The following is a 20,103-nucleotide window of genomic DNA, read 5'->3' as shown; positions in this document are numbered from 1 at the left end:
TTAACACAGAGATTAAATTAGTTGTAACATTAGAAATGTAACATTAGACATGCACTATTAACATGAGTTAACCCCCCTCAAATTCAAATAAACTGGTAGACTGTGCTTGGTGGCAAGGGAGCTGTAATGTTCTCTTAACATATATATATTTAGAAGAAGAAAAATATTGATATAATCCAGTCTACTTTTGCAACTATATATCTATAACTGTAGCTACAACCCAAGCCACTAGAGGCTGCTCAAAGGAAATCTTTTTAGTGCAAGTTTTTTAACTTTTGCAGTTATTATAATAAGAATAATCATTATTTGCTATTACTACTCATCTATTTGCAATATAGAACGGCCTTGTGTTCTGTGTTCGATGTTCTGAAGAGGCCTTGTGTTCTGTGTTCTATGTTCTGCAGAGGCCTTGTGTTCGGTGTTCTATGTTCTGAAGAGGCCTTGTGTTCTGTGTTCTATGTTCTGAAGAGGCCTTGTGTTCTGTGCTCTTTGTTCTGAAGAGGCCTTGGGAGAAAACTGTTCTGAAGTGGTTCTGAAATGTGGGCATGTGGGTTAGTACCTACCAGTCACCATGACCAATACCAGTCACCATGAACACCTGCACATGATGCATGCTTCTGTGTGCTGGATTGTGTGACTCTTTCACTAATTGTAGCTCTCTATGACAACAAATATATGGATACTGTGTTTTAACTAATTAACTTGTTAAACTAAATAAATGTAATCCAATAAAATAAAACATTTCCATGAGTAATGACACATTCCATATAAATTCATCACAACTTTAGCTAGAATAAATAAATAACATAACTAGCTCTCTCATTCATATTCACAAAAATCACCTTAGCATCACAAGCACAAGTTAGGGGCATGGTTGACTCTAAAGTAAGGGGCCGTGTCCATGTAATTGGTTGAGCTGAATGAATGAATCATGCTTTCAGATGACATCAGAACTTTTAATACATAGGCTGTATCATATTCCTGCCCAAGACGATAACTAGTTCCTCCAAACTAGCCCTCACGTGACCAAGATATATCTCTCCATAGTAATGTTAATACTTATCGTAATAAGAAGGAATAATAGAATCATAATAATTTGTCATATAATAATAAAAACTATCCACCACAAACAAGCTTTTGTAGCCAGAGAGCTCAGATTTGTTGCTGGTAGAGCGCTGCATGCAATACGCATTACTTCCGATAAGAGACCATCGCTTCTGATGAGAGACCATCGCTTCTGATGAGAGACCAGAGTGGACGCATGACTCATATGAGAACACAGAGCAGTGTTGGGCTCCCTCCTCCTCCACACTCAGAACACATCAGGATAGGATATTAATGTGAGGTTGAATACATAAAAACGGCTCATCATTGAAGCTTGATTATGCATCAACGCATTCATGCACACACACACACACACACACACACACACACACAAACAGGATGACACACATACACATTGCACATACGTGGGAACAAATAAAAACAAACACACATTTACACACAACAAAGACCCTTAAATTAGACTCAACACAAAGCACTCTGCCCCCTAATATAGGTCCGTTGTCCACTACAGCTGCTGCTACTAGAGGGCATGAAGAAGAGACCTTTGGTTGGTTTGAATGTACTGTAGATATAACACTAAAGACAGAGAGAGAGAGAGAGAGAGAGAGAGAGAGAGAGAGAGAGAGAGAGAGAGAGAGAGAGAGAGAGAGAGACAGAGACAGAGACAGAGAGAGAGAGAGAGAGAGAGAGAGAGGGAGAGAGAGAAAGAGAGAGAGAGACACACACACAAACACACACACACACACACACACACATGCTAGGGGTGAGAGAAAGATAGAAAGACTCAGTGGAAAAGAGAAAGAGGTATAGTGCAAGAGAGCTAAAAGAGAGACAGGGAGAGAGGTGGAGAGAGACACTAAATACATACTGAGTGTTTTTTTGAGGGAGTGTGACAGAGAGCGAGAGTGAGAGAGAGAGAGGGTGTGTGAGAGAGAGAGAGAGAGAGAGAGAGAGAGAGAGAGAGGGAGAGAGAGAGAGAAAGGCAGACAGAGAGAGATAGGCATCAGAGAGAGAGAGAGAGAGAGAGAGAGAGAGAGATACAGATAAAATGATGAGAGAGATGACATGATGACATGTTTCCCTGGACTAGTGCATTCATAACGGCTGCCTAACGTCTTTTCAGACCAAACACACCAGAGGTTAACCTTTAAAGTCACTGAACGCTGCTGCTATATAATATTCTAGTGGTGAGGGGGAGAGACAGAGAGAGATAGAGTGAGAAACTATCAGCGCTTCCCGAAGTCTCAGAATAAAACACAGAATAAGGATATTGTATCTTTAACCACACCATCACCTACACAATTTATATCTAGATTTAATGAATATTTCCGACTAAACACTTGAAAACCCTTGAGCCTGTTGACTGAGAAAAGTTTATGTCGAACAATATCACACACTAAATCGCAAACGACAAACCAAATCATCCATTAAAATGATGGGGTAAGCTGTAAGTGACATAGAAAGAGTAGAAAGAAGAGTGTTAAATGTTTCCATAAAGCAAAGCTTCATAGCCAAATACCATCAAAAGATGTCTTTAACTATTAAATTATACATACAAAATAAATCGTATTTTCTCAATCAATAAAATAAAACAAACCAGAGATAGATGAATTAACAAAAGGACGATAAAGAAGTATATTGCATCAGCACCATCTATGATGGTGCTGATGGGAGGCGTGGTGGGAAAACCAACTCTGCGCACACACTCCTCATAGGACCTCGTGTCACAGGGATGGTTAGGGCTATGAGGAGTTCATCTTCATAACAGGGCTGGAGCCTGGGCCTGATGTAGCCTACATACACTAACCCACAGTGTGCTGGTTCCTCTTTCTATCCTCCCTCCCTCAATCTCTCCGTTCATTCCCTGAAAACAAGAAGGCACTGCCGTTTACTTTGAGGACGTAAACATGTTTAGCGAAAGGCTTCATTGGGTTAGTGATGATGTATCAGACAACACAGTCAACAAAGAAAACTCATGAATGAGATGATAATGAGATATTCGCTGGTGAGATGGGTCCAATAAATTCTAAATATAAAAAATAACGTTTAGTCCCTGGGCTGAACGGTCCACTAAGGGTCGAGCGAGAACACTGTCCACTGAGGAAACACAACATCGACGACAAATCATCACAAATAAAGAGGAGAAAGACCACTGAGCTGCACTGGTTGACTACCTTCTGGATCCTGCCGTCCACGTCCAGGTAGATGACCCGGTAGGAGGACGACGCGGAGCCCATGTCTCCTGCTCTCTGTCCTCTGCTCCGGGGTCCCCGTGTCGAGCTCAACCACCGCGCCGACACGGTTTTGTTCCAAAGGAGCGGTGGGTTGAAGTCAACGATCTGTCGACATCTCTCTCTCTCTCTCTCTCTCTCTCTCTCTCTCTCTCTCTCTCTCTCTCTCTCTCTCTCTCTCTCTCTCTCTCTCTCTCGCAACCTCTTTGACACTCTCACTCTGTCTCCCTCTCTATCTCTGAAAGTCTTTCTCTCTCTCCCCCTCCTCTCTCTCTTTCTCTCTCTCTCTCTCTCTCTCTCTCTCTCTCTCTCTCTCTCACTCACACACACACACACACACACACACACACACACACACACACACACACACACACACACACACACACACACACACACACACACACACACACACACACATCTCATAACCCTCGTGCGCTGCTTGGCGCGCCCCCTCCCTTCTCTCACACACGCTGCCCAAGCGCATGCAAACCATCCACCCCCACACACACACTGCATGGGGGTAGGTGGGGGGGGTCCTCAGGATGAGGATCAGGAGTTTCTCCTGTGGTGGTCTCTCGAGGCACCGTCGCCGTTCTTTAGTGACGAGGCGGACGCAGCGACCAGGACGTCGGTGTGAATAATTCACCAGAGCGGACAACCGAGGGAGGAGAGGGGAGACGAGGAAACGGGGACACAGAGCGGATCTGAACAGTAATGTAACAGAACTGAATTCCCAGTGGGCGAGAGACATGCTGCTGGATGGGTGACGTCACTTCAGATGACTCACCGACAACACCAAGAGAAATTTGGAGATGGGCAGGTGTACATATATGACTGGTGTACATACAGTACAGGTGTACATATATTACAGGTGTACATATATGACAGGTATACATATATTGCAGATGTACAATATATAAGAGGTGTACATATATTATAGGTGTTACTCCAGGTGGACAGGTTCGCCTCTGGCCCCTCACCTTGTCTCAATGTGTGCATGTGCCCCTTAAAAACCCAATTAATATAGATAAGTTACCAAGAGCAAAAAGATTATCTATCATTTATTGGTCCATCATATTAAACATGTTTGTTTAGTTAGAAGAGGAATGAGATGTAGGCCAGCTATTAAAGTGGTTTTAATATGATAAATAGTTGTATCGTTTGACAGTATCTAAGTATACATTTGTGTTTTGAGCAGTACAGAAAAAATTAAATGACTTCTTGCAACATCAATAAGATGATAACATACAGGGGATGGTTGATCCTGTTTGATAGTAAATGGGCTATTCCTGGACATAAGACTCCTTAAGTTCCATAAGTTCCTTGTGTCTGCCGGTGTCACTGAGTGGGGTTTGGTCTGTCACCAGATCACCAGTGAGCTGACAGCTGTCATCTCCAGCTGCGACACAAGGCCCCTCCACACCCCAAATTAGCACAATTCACCCACACACCCAAAGAGCTTCAAGTCAAACCAAGAGAGAAAATTGTTATTTATTTTACAGAGGCTGCGGTTTTAATTGGACATTATAACAGAACACTAATTTAACAACAATTAATAACACCCACAGGAATAGACAAACGATTAAAAAAGGCAGACATTTTTCAAGTACAGGGTCTCTACTACTGACACACACATGTCTACATATTAAATACACGACCACCAAAATTTGCTGTTTGCTGAAGGTATGGAATTGGTCATGTGCACCATGGGAGTCCACTAGAGCACAACTTTTATCAAGAGATCAATCAATGTGTACTGATTCTAGATCACAAAGTCAAAGAGCAAATTTGTCGGTATCCGTCAGTCTGTATGAACCATAAATCAATCTTCTGCCACCCTTCAAATGGTAGCAAATGTTTAAATATATATATATATTTTCAATCATCTGCTTCAACATTTGCTGCAACTAGGCATTTTGTATTTAAATATAAATATATATAATTATATAACATCACAGCATACCTTCTCATCCATTGCACTTGCACATTATAAAAACTTAACATTCAATACATCCGGGATAAACCGCCATCCACCACGGGCACAGGAACATGCTCAACATTCTCCAGAGTTGATATATAAAGATACATCGGCCCATTGTGACAAATATCATTGAGAAAACGTACACTAGAGAGCTGAGAGCAATCATTAAAGAGTCCACTTTCAAAAATGAAAACAAGTTCCTGATTGGGTGACATTGCAAGTGACATTGCAATTTGTATTATCTCTTTGGTTTAGTTCAGTAAGGCAACGATGGCGATTAAACTGCATTCATATAACTCAGAGCAGGTATATATATATATATATATATATATATATATATATATATATATATAAAAATAAATAAAGAGCGAGAGAGAGAGAGAGAGAGACTCAAACAACTTTATGAGAGGAAAAAGATTAACATGACGACGAAGGGAAAATGAATAGAAACAGTAAGAAACAAAGCTAAGATAGCTTACAAAAGGCACGAGATCTCATAAAATTGTGTGTGTACACGTGTGCACGTAGGCTATACATCCCATAATGCCGTAGATATGGAGGCGGGTCCATGGTCCCCAACAGGGATCGGCTCAGAGTGGTATCAATGCTCACACTGCGTGTGCCAAAGTGCTTAGTGCTCCTTCAACCTGCAAGAAAAGACATGTTGGACATCAGTTTACATCAGTACACAGCTGTCCCTGTCCCTGCTGCTCCTCCTTCTCCTGTGAACATGTCTGGTGATTCTTGTAACTCCACCACCACCACATAAGGAGTAGGAGTGGGATAGCGATTGACTTAGGCCGACCACTTGTCGTCAAGGAATGAAAAGAGCAGTGATCTTTCAGCTCTTCATGCTGGCTAGGCTGTTGGAATTGTTGGGAAGTTTGTTTGCTTTGCCACTCCAATAATGTTATAATTGTCCTAATTTTTGTCCTAATTATGTCTTTATTCTCAGAGTGGAGGCCTTCTGAATGTCGTTGTGAGTCTTGCGATGTGACTTATAGGAACCAAGAAGATCCTAGACTGCCATGTTGATTGTGTTTTGTACTCCTCAACCTCACAGGACTCGGAGTGGGTGTCCGTGTGTGTGGGAGGAGAGCAGTGCCCATCACTGTCTGATGTGGAAACATGTCCAAATGATTATGCAGAAGTACTACCAGAGAGAAGGTGTGTGGGTCGTGAGAGCATGGAGGTGTTTGCTCCATTTACATAATCATTGGTCAAAAGTAGAGATGTCATTTTCACCAAGTAATTTTGTACAATTCCTTCATTTCAAAGGATCAAAAAAAAAAAAAGGTATTGTACTAGTATAACAATGCTAATATGTTTCCCATGAGTTTGAATATTTAACAGACTTTGTTTTGGTTTGTGAACAATGGATAAAAAGAAATGCATCAATAGAATCAGATTGTGTGTACTGTTGTTAGCAGAACTTACTCTACAGTAGAAATCGGGCGAGACTTGCTCGAAGTCAGCTCCTTTTTGACCAATCGAAGCAAAAACTACACAGCAAACAGGAAGAGAGACAGACAGACCAAGTAATATATTAGATAATGTCATTCACTTTGTTGCAAATTATAGAATTGTTTATGACTTGATAAAGTAGTGAACCGTATCGATTCTCATGGCGCACGCGCACACACACACACACACACACACACACACACACACACACACACACACACACACACACACACACACACACACACACACACACACACACACACACACACACACACACACACACAGCATTCTAATAGCTTAATATGGACTTCAGAGGGAATTTCGACATTCTAAGTACAGAGAGCCTGGCAGGGAGTCCACATGATGAGCTAGAGTGCAGCACAGGTGCAGGCTCATGTTTGAGGACAGTGCGGGGGGGCATTCTAAATGAAGTACTGACTGCTGTGAGTCAACTGTGAGTCAAGTTCCCTTTAACTGACATCACATATGAGCCTTCATGTCATGACCATCTTGGTTGCCACAAGCCCATAAGGGATGGGACATGCAGGAGCAGGGGTTGTGGCTTACAAGCAGAGCCAGGAAGTCAGCGGTCATCAGCATGTAGAACACCTGATCCCAGCCGCCCGCAGACAACACTCCGGCCAGCAGGGGGCCCACCGCAGCGCCTGAGGACAGACAGACCACCATGAGAACTACAAGGGCTGCCACTCACAGCTGCAGCGGGAAGATACAAGAGAAGTATGAAGCATTTTATCTCTAAAGTAATATTAACAACAGTAATTAGTTAATAAAAGCAGATTTATTCATCCCAGGCAGTACATTCATGAGGAAAAAATAAATAATACAAAAGTACGAATAGTGCATTTTAGTAATAGTGATCTGTCGTTATAATAGTGATTTCTTCATCATAGTAATCTCTAATTAATCAAAGTCATCTCAGGTGTGTGTGTGTGTCTGTCTTGGTCTGTGTTTCTCTCTGAATGCCTGTGTGTAAATGTAATACAATTCTGAAACTTGGTGTACATGCCCTATTTTGCATGCTGAACATTTTTGCTTCTTGGATCCATAAGGTCTGTCTAGATAGATTTTTGCAGTACACAGATTTTTTTTTTTACAATGAAGTCAATGGGAGGATGGCAAAGTCTTCCGCCCATTGTCAGATACGTCAATTACTTCAGACTTCGTAACTTGCTCAATTTTTATTTAATTTCATGCTTTATTCGCTTTAACAGATCAGCTATACTATATTTTATCTCAAATGCATTCAAACTTTATCACTTCAGCAATTTTTTTAACAATGTTTACTCCATTTAGACCCTTCAAATCCTTCGACTTTATTTAAGCCATTTAACATTTCTTTATGTCTTAAACTCTGTGGCTTTTCTAAAACATTTTTTCAACCTCACTTTGCACTACAGCGCTCGCATTTTCTGCAGGAAATGCATTTTTCTAGTTTAAGTTCAATTCCATCATAGTGAACCAAGTGAGCACAATGCTCGTCATATCTCGATTATAAAAACACATCTTCATACCAACAGCCATGTGTGAATATGAGAGGCTGGATAACAGTGAACAGCCTGTGGCACAGCGTATCTCTGGTCTGAACACTGACCTACAGAGCCTGTGGCAGAGCGTATCTCTGGTCTGAACACCGACCTACGGAGCCTGTGGCAGAGCGTATCTCTGGTCTGAACACCGACCTACGGAGCCTGTGGCAGAGCGTATCTCTGGTCTGAACACTTACCTACGGAGCCGGTCCCGTCGATGATGGCCGTGACGGTGGACAGGGCCCGGGCGTTCCCCTTCAGGCTCTTGTGGGTCCCCTGGTGGTGGAAGGTCATCGGAGAGAAAGAGTTGGAGTGAGAATGAGCAGTGGAGGATCATGGAGTGCCAGTTGTCCACATAAACACGAACACACAAACCTCCATACACAAATGTCCATGACGAGCACATACCAGGTCAGCTGACACGGCCGTGGTGATAAGGGCATAGGGTCCGTTCACCAGCCCGCCGCACACCAACAACATGGCTAGAGAGAAAAATAGAAAACATGATTAATATCAGAGCAATTCAATAGAACCATATTCACCACAGGAACTTTAAGGGCATCAAGCTTTTTAGAGTAGGGCTTGGGGCCTCCGTTTCTCTCTACTCTACTATATTCATATTAGTTATAAGCTGTCAGATAGTTTAATGACTGGAGCTTTACGCCTCGTGCCCACTGCACTGTCCGTCAACGGACGTCGGAAGGCGTGGCTGACGGATTGGGGAGCTTTCCAGGGTCGTCAGAGCCTGAGTAGTGTCACAGTGCTTAAATTTGCATACGCGATCTGATTGGATGCCGGATCCGTCGCTGCCGAAAAAGTTGAACATTTTTCCACTTTTTGACGGCGCCAACGGATCCATCGGAACGGACGGATCCACAATGCGTTGTGCGTCCGTCCCCATTCAAAGTCAATGGGGATCCGTCAACGGACGGTGCAGTGGGCACGAGGCGTTAGAGTGTGGATCTTACCCACGGTGGGTCCCAGACCAAACTGGCTGATCATGGAGAAGCCGTAGAGCTGGAAGCACAAACAACGCCATTCATTATCTGTCACATACGTCATGTCTTTATCATTGAAACATCAAGTGAGTCATACATTTTTTAACAATCTCATGTGTTAAATTGAGTTAAGCAGTTATTAGCCAATGTCTATTGTCTCTGTATAAAATTTGGTACTAGCTATAGGAAACCAAAAAACTGTTCTCTTCATAAATCTTAACAACAAAAGTTAGGTAGAGATAAATGTACCCAATAGCCAACATGAGTTAAACGGAGTGTCATTAAGTTGTATCGTGATAGTATACAGTATGTATGGAAAATAACATAAAACAGTTAAATCATGAGTTGAAGTGGGTTTGGCTTACTGTCGGAGCAGCCAATAGAAGCATTACTGCACAGGTGGTGGCTCTCTTCCCCAACTTGTCAGAGATGACTCCTGCCAAGATACCACCTACACACAAACATGTGTATGTGAATGATGAAAACCTGCAGTACATGCACATGCGCATACACATACACAAACACACACACACACACACACACACACACGGAGGAAGAGGTAGGTATCCCTCTGGAGGAGGGGCAGACACCTACCTACGATTCCTCCCACATCAAACAGGGTGGAGAGATCCCCGGCTTTTTTAGCATCCAGGTGAGCTGAAAAGAGAGACACACATGCACACATTAACCTAGGTACTGCTGGTGAAGTTGACATGGTAACCTAGTGAACACCAGTGAATACTAGCGACACAGAGTGGTGTCCTAACCTAGGTAACAGCAGTGTTTATATAAGATGGATACCTGCTTTGGTGATGTAGAGGGGCAGCCAAAAGAGAAAGGTATAGCTGACCAGCTTAGCGAACAGCAGACTAAGTGAGAACTCAATCACTCCCTGAGGGGAGAAGGTAGAGAGAGACATAGACGACACAGAGGTCAATACACAGATTCAGATTTACTTACTACACATTCTGGCATTAGCAGTTTGTCATATCATTCTCTGTGCGTAGGTAGGTTTCAGATATGTGTGTTTTTCTCTGTATGGTCCCCTCCATGTGTGTGTGTGTATCTGTCTGTCTGTCTGTCTGACCGGTATGCGCAGGGCTCCCATGAAGCTGATGGCGGAGGGCTCTGATTCGCTCTTCACCACAACAACTTGCTGCAGAGGGACATGCCCAATGGCAGCGGTCTCTCTGCCCAGCAGGGGCTCCTCGTCGCCGCCCTGAGAGAGGAACAATCATCAGTGACTGGGACACAGGAGGTGGAGACAGAGGGCAGAGGTGTGATGTGGCTCTGAAGCGGGCAGCATACTTATTGAGGGAAATAACTTTGGCAACATCGCAAGAACACAACGAAGAGGAGAAACAAACACCTCACCAAACTGATTTTCCCGCGCTTCTTCTGGTGAGATGTATTTTGATTTATTTCCAGTTTCACTATCAAATTCATGATCCTGTTCCCTTAACTAACAGAATGTTAAGCGATCAAACCAAAACCGCCTTGAGTTTGAAACAAGTTTGTCCGCATTAGAAGAACTTTTTTGGTCTAGGTTAAAAAAAGAAGACTAATTTTAAAGTATGCTTCCCACTAAAACACAGCCACTAGACACATAGAGTAACATTTAGAATATTTCCAACGTTCCAGAATCCACTAGAAGCCCCCAAACCTTCCAAATCAGAAGAGGGTTGATTATTCAGAAACGTTGCAGTTCATCTGATCACCAATATCAATAGCGTTCATTGAATGAGAGAGCCTTGACAAGCCTCTCATTCAATGATCATATTTGACTTGAATCAACCCATTGCACATATCATCACCAGATCAGGTCTAGCTCAGGACAGGCTGGCCAGACACACAGTAGGTATGCAGTAGGAAGGAATTAGGTGTGGGAGAGTGTTGTATGTCAGACAACACTTTTGACAATACTTTTCTAGCTATAAATGTATGAAAAGACTCCATATTGTTTTTGCATGGCGCGTCCAGGGCCCACTATTGATTGGACTTGGAATACCATGGAAACCATTTGCAGATTGCTCTGAAGGACAACATGGAAACGGGTCAGGTCAAAGTACTGGAGGGGGTCTTTCCAGAGACCCTCCTGGGACCCAATAGACTCACCTTCCTGTACAGAATGCTATTCTGGTAATGGTCGTACGTCTAGATGAGTTACAATGACAGTAGAATGCAACTTAATATTCTGTTGTACTTTCAAAATAAGTACACCAAAATAAAAATATACATGCTGCACGAGCCCAAAGAGGAAAACACACACACACACACACACACACACACACACACCTTTGTACTGCCCTGTGTGTACTGAAGATACATATCCTTGTGTCCATTCACACCGCTCCATCCAGTGCATGCCGTCTGCTAGGGGGAAACAAGAGACAGACTTTACTTTTTTTTCAGACTCTACTTCTTTATCTGGTCTTTTCAAGTCAACAAGCAGACAAGCGCTTGACCGTTTCGGCCTGAAGTAATACAACACAATAAATGAGTCAGTGTGGGAGTTAAACTAGAGGTGAAATTCAACTAGATCTCAGCTTAAAAAGTTAAACACAGGCATTTAGTTAGGGAAGGCTATATGTTAAGGGTTATTATTAAATTGTTTGAATAAGGATGGTTAAGAGATGGTTTGGTTGTTTAATGGATCTGGGGGAAAGCAATGCATCATGGGAATATCCACTGGAGAGGTCGTTATGGTTACACACCCAGCATTTATTTCTGATTCCATTAATACCTCCCTAATCACCCCTTAAAATTTACATTACAGGAATGAGCAGTTAATCAATTGTTTTAATTGATAACATAATTCAAACTTCGTATCACACAAAAACGCTTGGGGATTGGGAGCAATTACTGGTGTTCTACAGAGACAATAACCATCTAGGGGTTGTAAACGCTACGGTCTGGCACTTATCCACATCTGTCACATCCTCATATGTCTACACCAGAGGGAAGTATCCAGTACACGACCCCCTGATGGCTAGCAGGCTTTAGGGTCTAGACCCTGTCCCTCCTTCGTCTTCTGTGGGATCCAATGTTAAGGGAAGGTGAAAGGGCAAAGGGTTTCAAGTGGGATTGGAAATCTTGGAGTTATCTGGGTGTGTGTGTGTGTGTGTGTGTGTGTGTGTGTGTGTGTGTGTGTGTGTGTGTGTGTGTGTGTGTGTGTTTGTGTGTGTGTGAGTGATCATTCAAGTGATTGTTGTTTCTAAGTCGTGACTTGGGAGGTGTGAGAGGATATAAACACACACACACAAACTTAAGATGTTGTCTGCTCTTGACAGCCACTTAGGGTCCTTAGGGGGTGCCTTGAGTGGGCCACGGTTGCCATAGTGACTAGTGTCAGGGTCCCTAGTAGTCATGGTGACCAGAGTAAAGCACCAGGAGGGTCCATTCTCTTCAAATGTCACACAAACACACACACACACACACACACACTACGATCTAAGGCACAGAAGTTCATTAGAACCAACACAGACAGGCGAGACATAAAAGATATTGAAGGTAGAGCAGTTGTCTTGTAACCGAAAGGTTGCTAGTTCGATCCCCAGCTCCTCCTAGCTGAGTGTTGATGTGTCCCTGAGCAAGACACTTAACCCTAACTGCTCCTGACGAGCTGGCTGTCGCCTTGCATGGTTGAGTCTGCAGTCGGTGTGTCAATGTGTGTATTAACCGATGTAAGTTGCTGTGGAAAAAAGCGTCTGCTAAATGCCCTTATTGTAATTGTAATATTGAGATGTTAACAGGTCTGTACTCACCCTGCTGACGGGCGAGGAACTCTGGGCATGCATAGTCTTCAAGTCGTTAGGATCTGCAGACACAAGATGTACAGGGTGAGATCTGCCCGTACACTCCCTCAGAACACACCTGCTGAAATAGCTTACCAACAACTTAGCATTTCCTGAGCCTCTGGATTCTTTCGCATCGAAAACATGTGGGTACTTGGATATGTGTGCAGTAATATCAGGAAACGTTAAGGCGTCATAGCATTACTACGACTCGCCTAATAATGCACTCTACTCTGCTGCCTTTGACTCTTCATTAACCACTTCCAAGAGGCTCCACAACACTCATCCACCACAGCAAGCCCCTCTCCTTGCTCGTCCCCCAACTCCAGGCAATAAGGCGTGGCGGTACGTACGCTCGATGAGGAAGAGGAAGCAGACCAAGCCCATTGCGGCGATGATGATGCCGGGCACGATGAAGGACATGCCCCAGTTGGAGGACACATAGGAGCCGGCGATCAGGGAGCCCAAGATGTTCCCCACCGAGGTGTGGGAGTTCCACACACCCATGATGAGCCCACGCCTAGGGGCAGGGCCAGAGAGAGATGGACAGAGAGAGACACCGTTGTACTAGCAGTACTGCTCCCATTATCTAAGGTTTGGGGATACTGAGGCTGCTGTCAGTGATAGCTTGCTAGCCTACCTTCCCTTGCCGAACCAGTTGCTGATGCACGTGACCACACTGGGCCAGCCAGTGGTCTGCACCAAGCCGTTAGCCACCTGACACACACACACACACACACACACACACACACACACACACAAACACACAAACACACGTTGATTCTGTTTCACATTCTTCAAGATTTGAATAGCCATTAACAGCGGTTAAATATACAGACATTTTCTTAAAAAATCGAAATATATTGAGGCATACCAAACACAATTTTAAATGCGCGTGTGTGAGTGTATGTGTGTGTCATCTGCTATATGTGTTGGTTAATTTCATAATGTACAGTGTTTCCTGGTTCTCTGACTGTTCCTTAGTGTGTGATATAATCATTGTGTTTCTGTTCCAATATGTTGTCAGAGACTACAACCACAAAGAATACAGAGCTAGAGCCATGTTTGAATGAGTGCAGTTATTTCGTAATTAAATAATATAAAGTATGGGATCCCTACCCCCATTCCTCTGCCTGATAATATAATAAATATATGTTTGAATACGATTTTTTACATTCACATCTCACGGAAGATGAGTTTGTGCTTCACCTGGACAGAGACGTAAAAGGCCAGGCTGTGGATGTTGTAGACGTAGCCCAGACCGAACAGGCAGGTGAACAGCCCGCTGCACAGCATGCCCACCGTCAGGTACAGCCGGATGGGCAGGCGCTCCCCGATGATGCCGCTGCAAGGGCAGCAGCATAGGCATTAGCAATAGCATGTTTCGAATCAACAGCCTCTCTTGGAGAGGTGCTGCAAGATGGTGCTGCACTTATGGTGGTCAGCATAAGGTTTATGACCAGCTGGTATCCCTGAGGTACAGGTCTACCTGCTGATCAGCCTACCTGAGGTACAGGTCTAGCTGGTGATCAGTCTACCTGAGGTACAGGTCTAGCTGGTGATCAGTCTACCTGAGGTACAGGTCTAGCTGGTGATCAGTCTACCTGAGGTACAGGTCTAGCTGGTGATCAGTCTACCTGAGGTACAGGTCTACCTGGTGATCAGCCTACCTGAGGTACAGGTCTACCTGGTGATCAGCCTGCCTGAGGTACAGGTCTAGCTGGTGATCAGTCTACCTGAGGTACAGGTCTACCTGAGGTTCAGGTCTACCTTGTATTGAGCCTACCTGAGGTACAGGTCTACCTGAGGTACAGGTCTACTGGTATGAGCATACCTTAGGTACATGCCGATGGCGTAGGCGAACAGAAAGGAGTAGTCCATGGCTCCCAGGAGCTGTTTGTAGTTATTTTTATCTGTAGAAGGGGAACAGACTTTCAATGAGTGGGAATGCACACACTTTATGTCATCCTCGTTTAGGGTTTACAGAACTACAAGATACTTGGAGACCAAACATGAATTTCTATTTAATTCATATTTATATCAGTAAAATGTGGCACACACTTATCCATTTGTCAAATGGCCATTGAGAGTTTTCCATGTCTTCTATTCTGTTTAGCCCTTTTATGGCAAGTAGTGCAGTCTATATGTGTAAATATGCATGGATAAATATTTGCATAGATTAAAAAAAGTGTGTTGCATATTTATGGATGTATTTATGAATTAAATAACAAAAACAAGCATGCGTACACACAACTAGGAAAAGAAACACACACACACACACACAAACACACACTAACCGAAGGGCTTCCAGCTGCAGTCGATGTCCGTGTGCAGAGAGATGAGTGCGGGCAGCTGGCTAGCGCCGCCACCACTAGCTGTGGCTAACTCACTTGCTATCGAGCAGTTCTTGTGCAGCTCGCTCTGTTATACACAAACAAACACTAAGGTTACTGCGGCTGAGATAACACGTGTGACCGGCACAACCTGGAAGAACAGCCGCTGTGTTACGCTACAAACGCAGAGGAGGAGAAGTGTGTGTGTGTGTGTGTGTGTGTGTGTGTGTGTGTGTGTGTGTGTGTGTGTGTGTGTGTGTGTGTGTGTGTGTGTGTGTGTGTGTGTGTGTGTGTGTGTGTGTGTGTGTGTGTGTGTGTGTGTGTGTGTGTGTGGACTTCCCTTCTGGGAATGATGGCCAGCATTGTTTTCATTTGTTTGCTTAAGCTTTATTGATTCAGGAAATGGCATATAGAGAGACAAAGAGTTATAGCCAAGAGGCTAACGAGCTAAAGGAATGTTAGTCAGAGATGGTACAATAGGAAATGTAATGTGAAACAATACAACTTTATATTAAAGAAAAGAAGATCAAACACAAATCATTTAAACAGGATGCATTGAAATATACATTCTTTGAGTGAGGGGGTTACCTTGACGATGCTGATTGGCTTCCTGGAGAGGTGGAAGCTGGTGTAGAGCAGGAAGGTGAGGATGAATGTGAAGGCTCTGTACCTGCACACAGGGGACCCCAGGGGGCGGAAGTGAGAACATAATCTCATTTACATTTACATTTAGGGCATTTAGCAGACGCTTTTATCCAAAGCGACTTACAATAAGTGCATTTGTTACAATAAGTACATTTGTCATAAGAAGTGAAACAATATATCGCTGTCGGTACAGTAAAGACGTTCATAGAACCAAGCGCAAGTATTACAATCGCTAAGCTAACCCATTCCCCGTGTAAAGCAGCGATAGCAGCTACTGTAGATGCTACACAATTAAGTACCTTGTACAAGTGCCAGGACCTACAACATTCAATGGTGGCTGTGCATTGGTTTCTATGCAGAGTCGAGATGAACTCTGAACAAGTGAGTTTTGAGTCTTTTGCGGAAGCTGGTGAGCGACTCTGCGGTCCTGACATCGGTAGGGAGCTCGTTCCACCACTGAGGTCCCAAAACAGAGAAAAGTTGTGACTTTGCTGATCGACCTTTGCTTGCTCTTAGCGATGGCGGTACCAGACGTCCAGCTGAGGTAGTTGAGCGGGGGGATCGAGCTGGGGTGTGTGGCTTTACTAATGCTTGGAGGTAGGCAGGGGCAGTTCCATCGACTGCCTTGTATGCCAGTACCATCATCTTGAATCTGATGCGAGCTATTACAGGGAGCCAGTGGAGGTCTCGGAAGAGGGGGGTTACATGTGAGAACTTTGGTAGGTTGAACACGAGGCGCGCTGCCGCATTTTGGATGCGCTGCAAGGGTTTAATCGCAGAGGCAGGGAGTCCAGCCAGGAGCGAGTTGCAGTAATCTCCTGAGGAAATGAGAGAGCTGGCAACACAGGGACAGGACAGGAGTGATGTAGGAGGTGTGAAGGATGGAGAAGTGAGGGAAGATGATGGTGAAGATGACCATGCAGACGTTTTAGACAGATTGGGACAGTGGGTACAATGGCCGGCAAAAACAACATCTAGAGCTTTCCCAAGCTTGGGCGAGTGGAATCTCTAATCTCTCTGTAGCCTGAAGCAGTACACGCATCCAACCAAAGAGCTTGTAAACATAGCAGTTAGCTTAGCTGCCTTTAAATTTCTGGTCAGCTGGACCAACAAAGAATAATGACATGGGGTGTGTGAGTATGTGTGCGTGTGTGTGATGTAGTCAGTTTAGGCTAGGGTTTAACCAGGGCTCTCTGAAAGCCAACATTTGTGCTTTTGCCATTTCCCATAAATAGTTTAAATAATTTGTCAACATGAGAATATTGGTCTCTCAGGGGAAAAACCTGTATGGCAGGCTAGTTAAGTGTTCAAACAAGAAAACAGAAAATTGCTGTGTGGTATAAAGTTGTTTTCAAAAGATCTTAATACGGCAAAATGTTAATAATGACAATAAAAGCACATTATGTTTTGCCTTGATGCATACATAACCATACTGAAGCCCCAGCAACTGCATGCACCCTGGGTTGGATTAAAAATGCTCTTTGATCTTTGTCTACAGAGCTGTAAAAGCCTGTTAGCCAATACTGGGAGGCCTGAAGTCTGCTGCCTGCTGTGAAACCCAAGGCTGATTCAGTGAAACAGCCTTGGGTGTCAGGCCCTGATATCCGTGGTGACCAACACTTGGTTATTATCCTGGCTGTGATAATGCAAGCCCCAAACCTCCAGCCCACTAGTTTAGAATGAGACAGGGGATCAATTCCTTGTCGCTTAAGTCACATTAGCAAGATAAGATAAGATCAAATGAGGACAAGGAAAAAAGAATAGCCATTGCATCCAATGAAAGCAAGGCAAAGGGATTGTAGCCCATGGCATAATACATTTAATACAACTAAAGTCCCTCCTTAACTAAAGGTATAATAGTGCATTAAGGCACATTGTTTTATCTCAGGTATAAGGAAATCAACTAAGCCTAGGCTGCATAACTGGGATGGGTTGGACGAAACTTACACCAATAAGGTATAATAAGAGTACACAACTGGTTTGGGGACTGTCTTAAGAATTTGAAAGCTTTGCCACTGGAGCAAAAGCGACAGCTTGCTTGTGGGGAACTGTATGTGTTTCATTAGCATGTGAGTGTTGAACCCGGGCCACGTCGATAAGCAGGACACAGAAAACCACTCCTTTAATACACAGGATCACAACTCACTAACAGACAGGAACAGATCCATACAGGTACTACGAATGGGCCGACTAAGTTCATACATTACATTTACGCACTTAGCAGACGCTTTTATCCAAAGCGACTTACTGCTGAATACAAGTCAGAAGAAGGAGAAAAATATATTGCTGTCGGAAGAACAGTAAGGATGTTCATAGAACCAAGTGGCAAGCACCAATAATTGCTTGGTCAACCCATTCCCTGTATACAACAAAGATAGCTAGGATGAGATGCTACACAACTAAGTACTATAATTTTGTTCCAGGACGTACAACATATAAGTGCGTAGGAGGGGTGGGAGGGGGTGGCTATGAAGAGTCTAGGTGAACTCTGAACACCCATGTATGAAACACACACACACACAAACACACACACACACACACGACTAACCATTGGTCCTTGTTGAAGGAGAACAGGAAGCGGACTCCTGGTGGAACGGGTGCCATTGTGAGGGAGTCAGGGTCAGAGGTCAGATGTGACCAGCCAGTGTAGAACGACGAAGCAGTGTCCCACTGCAGTGGCTCATCTCTGGAGGCGGGCCAGACACTGAGGGACAGAGAGAACCCAATAACATTTACAATTATTTATGCCGAACATATAAATCTCTCTGTCTGTCTGTCTGTCTGTGTGCGCAGGTGCAACATGTTGACTCTATGCGTTACTTTGTAGGTGGCTATCGTTTGCTCTGCATGTGTTGGAGTCCAGCATCGATTCAGAATGGTTCTGGTAGACATTAGGCTGTTAGGTGAAGTGGACAAACCCACACAACTGGATGAATGCTCTTCTGTGTGACGGAACCAAGGAGCATCGCATCCTCAAACCACAGACTCCCGTGAAAGACTGCTTTGAGATTAGTGTCACACTGTCTTGTTTATATGACTTGTCTTGCAGGTATACGAATTTACAAAAAAGCTTTTTAAAGTCACCGATGTGTATCCAAGCAAAGTTGCACACATGATGGATGTAACCTACGTAGAAGTGCCCCCCTATAACGTGCACAATTTGTTTCCTACACAGGCAATTTAACACGGAGAACTGGGGAAAGCGCATCTCTATATCATAAGTGGATTATTTTGTTTGAACGTAATGTGAACACAGCGAGGCATTTCAATGAAAGCATTGGATTTGCGAAATAGGACGTCACACACACACACACACACACACACACACACACACACACACACACACACACACACACACACACACACACACACACACACACACACACACACACACACACACACACACAAAGCTACGCTATCACGCGTTTCCAGATCGCCGACCGTGCTCATGCTACAGCTGCGGTAATGTTTCTGAGTAAACCACGACGACAGAACTTACCTTGTATAAAAGAGTCGTCCGATCGACTGAATCGTGGCGGAATCCCTCCTGAAATCAGCCCATATTCGGTCCACTTCCTTGTTCTCGCAGCGATCCACTGTCACCACACCAGGGGACGGACTGGCAGCACTGGTGTGACGTCGGCTCGGAGCTGACGTCACACCGACGCTCACTCTCGTCTCGCTTCTCTGATCTTGGTTGTTCAAAGGGTCCCCCCGACAGTAGGATACAGGGGGATACATCAGCGACAGGCTGAAGAATATGATCTCTTTAGTGATATTAAAACGTGTTGATTGAATTGTCAAATTTAATAATAATTTTAATTACACAATTAAATTAATTGTGAAAAATAAATGTAATTAATTTTATTTAATTTTACAAATAAATTAACATAATTTAATTGTTATATTAAATTATTATTATATTTAATTGTAAAATTAAATTATTGTCCGTTCAATTGAACTTACGGAAGGCGACGTAACCAGGGACAACGCCGTTACCATAGTAACTGAACACACAACGCGCTGGAGTACTTGCGGTGAACCA

The 20,103-nt window shown here is 43.8% G+C and overlaps 2 protein-coding genes across 5 annotated transcripts in view; both read right to left on the bottom strand.

Annotated features, from left to right (window-relative positions):
• Window positions 1–3,302, bottom strand: part of pde9aa (phosphodiesterase 9aa) — a gene marked incomplete at its 5' end in the record, with an annotated part of 26,932 nt that extends 23,630 nt beyond the window's left edge. The window contains one exon of the mRNA XM_079731736.1: window positions 3,240–3,302. Coding sequence (XP_079587862.1) covers window positions 3,240–3,302 — 63 coding nt within the window. The remainder of the gene's footprint in view (window positions 1–3,239) is intronic.
• A 1,467-nt stretch (window positions 3,303–4,769) lies between these two features.
• On the bottom strand, window positions 4,770–19,676 carry slc37a1 (solute carrier family 37 member 1). Of its 4 annotated transcripts, none has more exons than XM_079731265.1 (21): window positions 19,558–19,676; window positions 18,607–18,762; window positions 16,002–16,083; window positions 15,378–15,501; window positions 14,915–14,993; window positions 14,290–14,425; window positions 13,721–13,797; window positions 13,434–13,600; window positions 13,051–13,103; window positions 11,582–11,659; window positions 11,402–11,440; window positions 10,374–10,505; window positions 10,088–10,178; window positions 9,881–9,943; window positions 9,652–9,737; window positions 9,257–9,305; window positions 8,697–8,770; window positions 8,486–8,564; window positions 7,309–7,406; window positions 6,715–6,779; window positions 4,770–5,924 (listed from the first exon to the last, which is right to left on the bottom strand). In XM_079731265.1, exons 2-21 carry the CDS (start codon window positions 18,660–18,662, stop codon window positions 5,909–5,911), a joined length of 1,644 nt encoding a protein of 547 aa, XP_079587391.1. In that variant the 5' UTR covers window positions 18,663–18,762; window positions 19,558–19,676; the 3' UTR covers window positions 4,770–5,908. The 4 variants fall into 4 exon arrangements, with proteins under 4 accessions (XP_079587391.1, XP_079587392.1, XP_079587393.1 ...); XM_079731266.1 differs by having other exon boundaries at window positions 11,582–11,656; XM_079731267.1 differs by lacking the exon at window positions 11,402–11,440.
• Between the last annotated feature and the right edge of the window lie 427 nt (window positions 19,677–20,103).

This window comes from Pollachius pollachius (assembly GCF_949987615.1).
Source record: "Pollachius pollachius genome assembly, chromosome: 3".
In the NCBI taxonomy this organism is placed as follows: Eukaryota; Metazoa; Chordata; class Actinopteri; order Gadiformes; family Gadidae; genus Pollachius; species Pollachius pollachius.
Note: the sequence above shows the minus strand (reverse complement) of the source record. Positions and strands in the feature narration are given on the sequence as shown.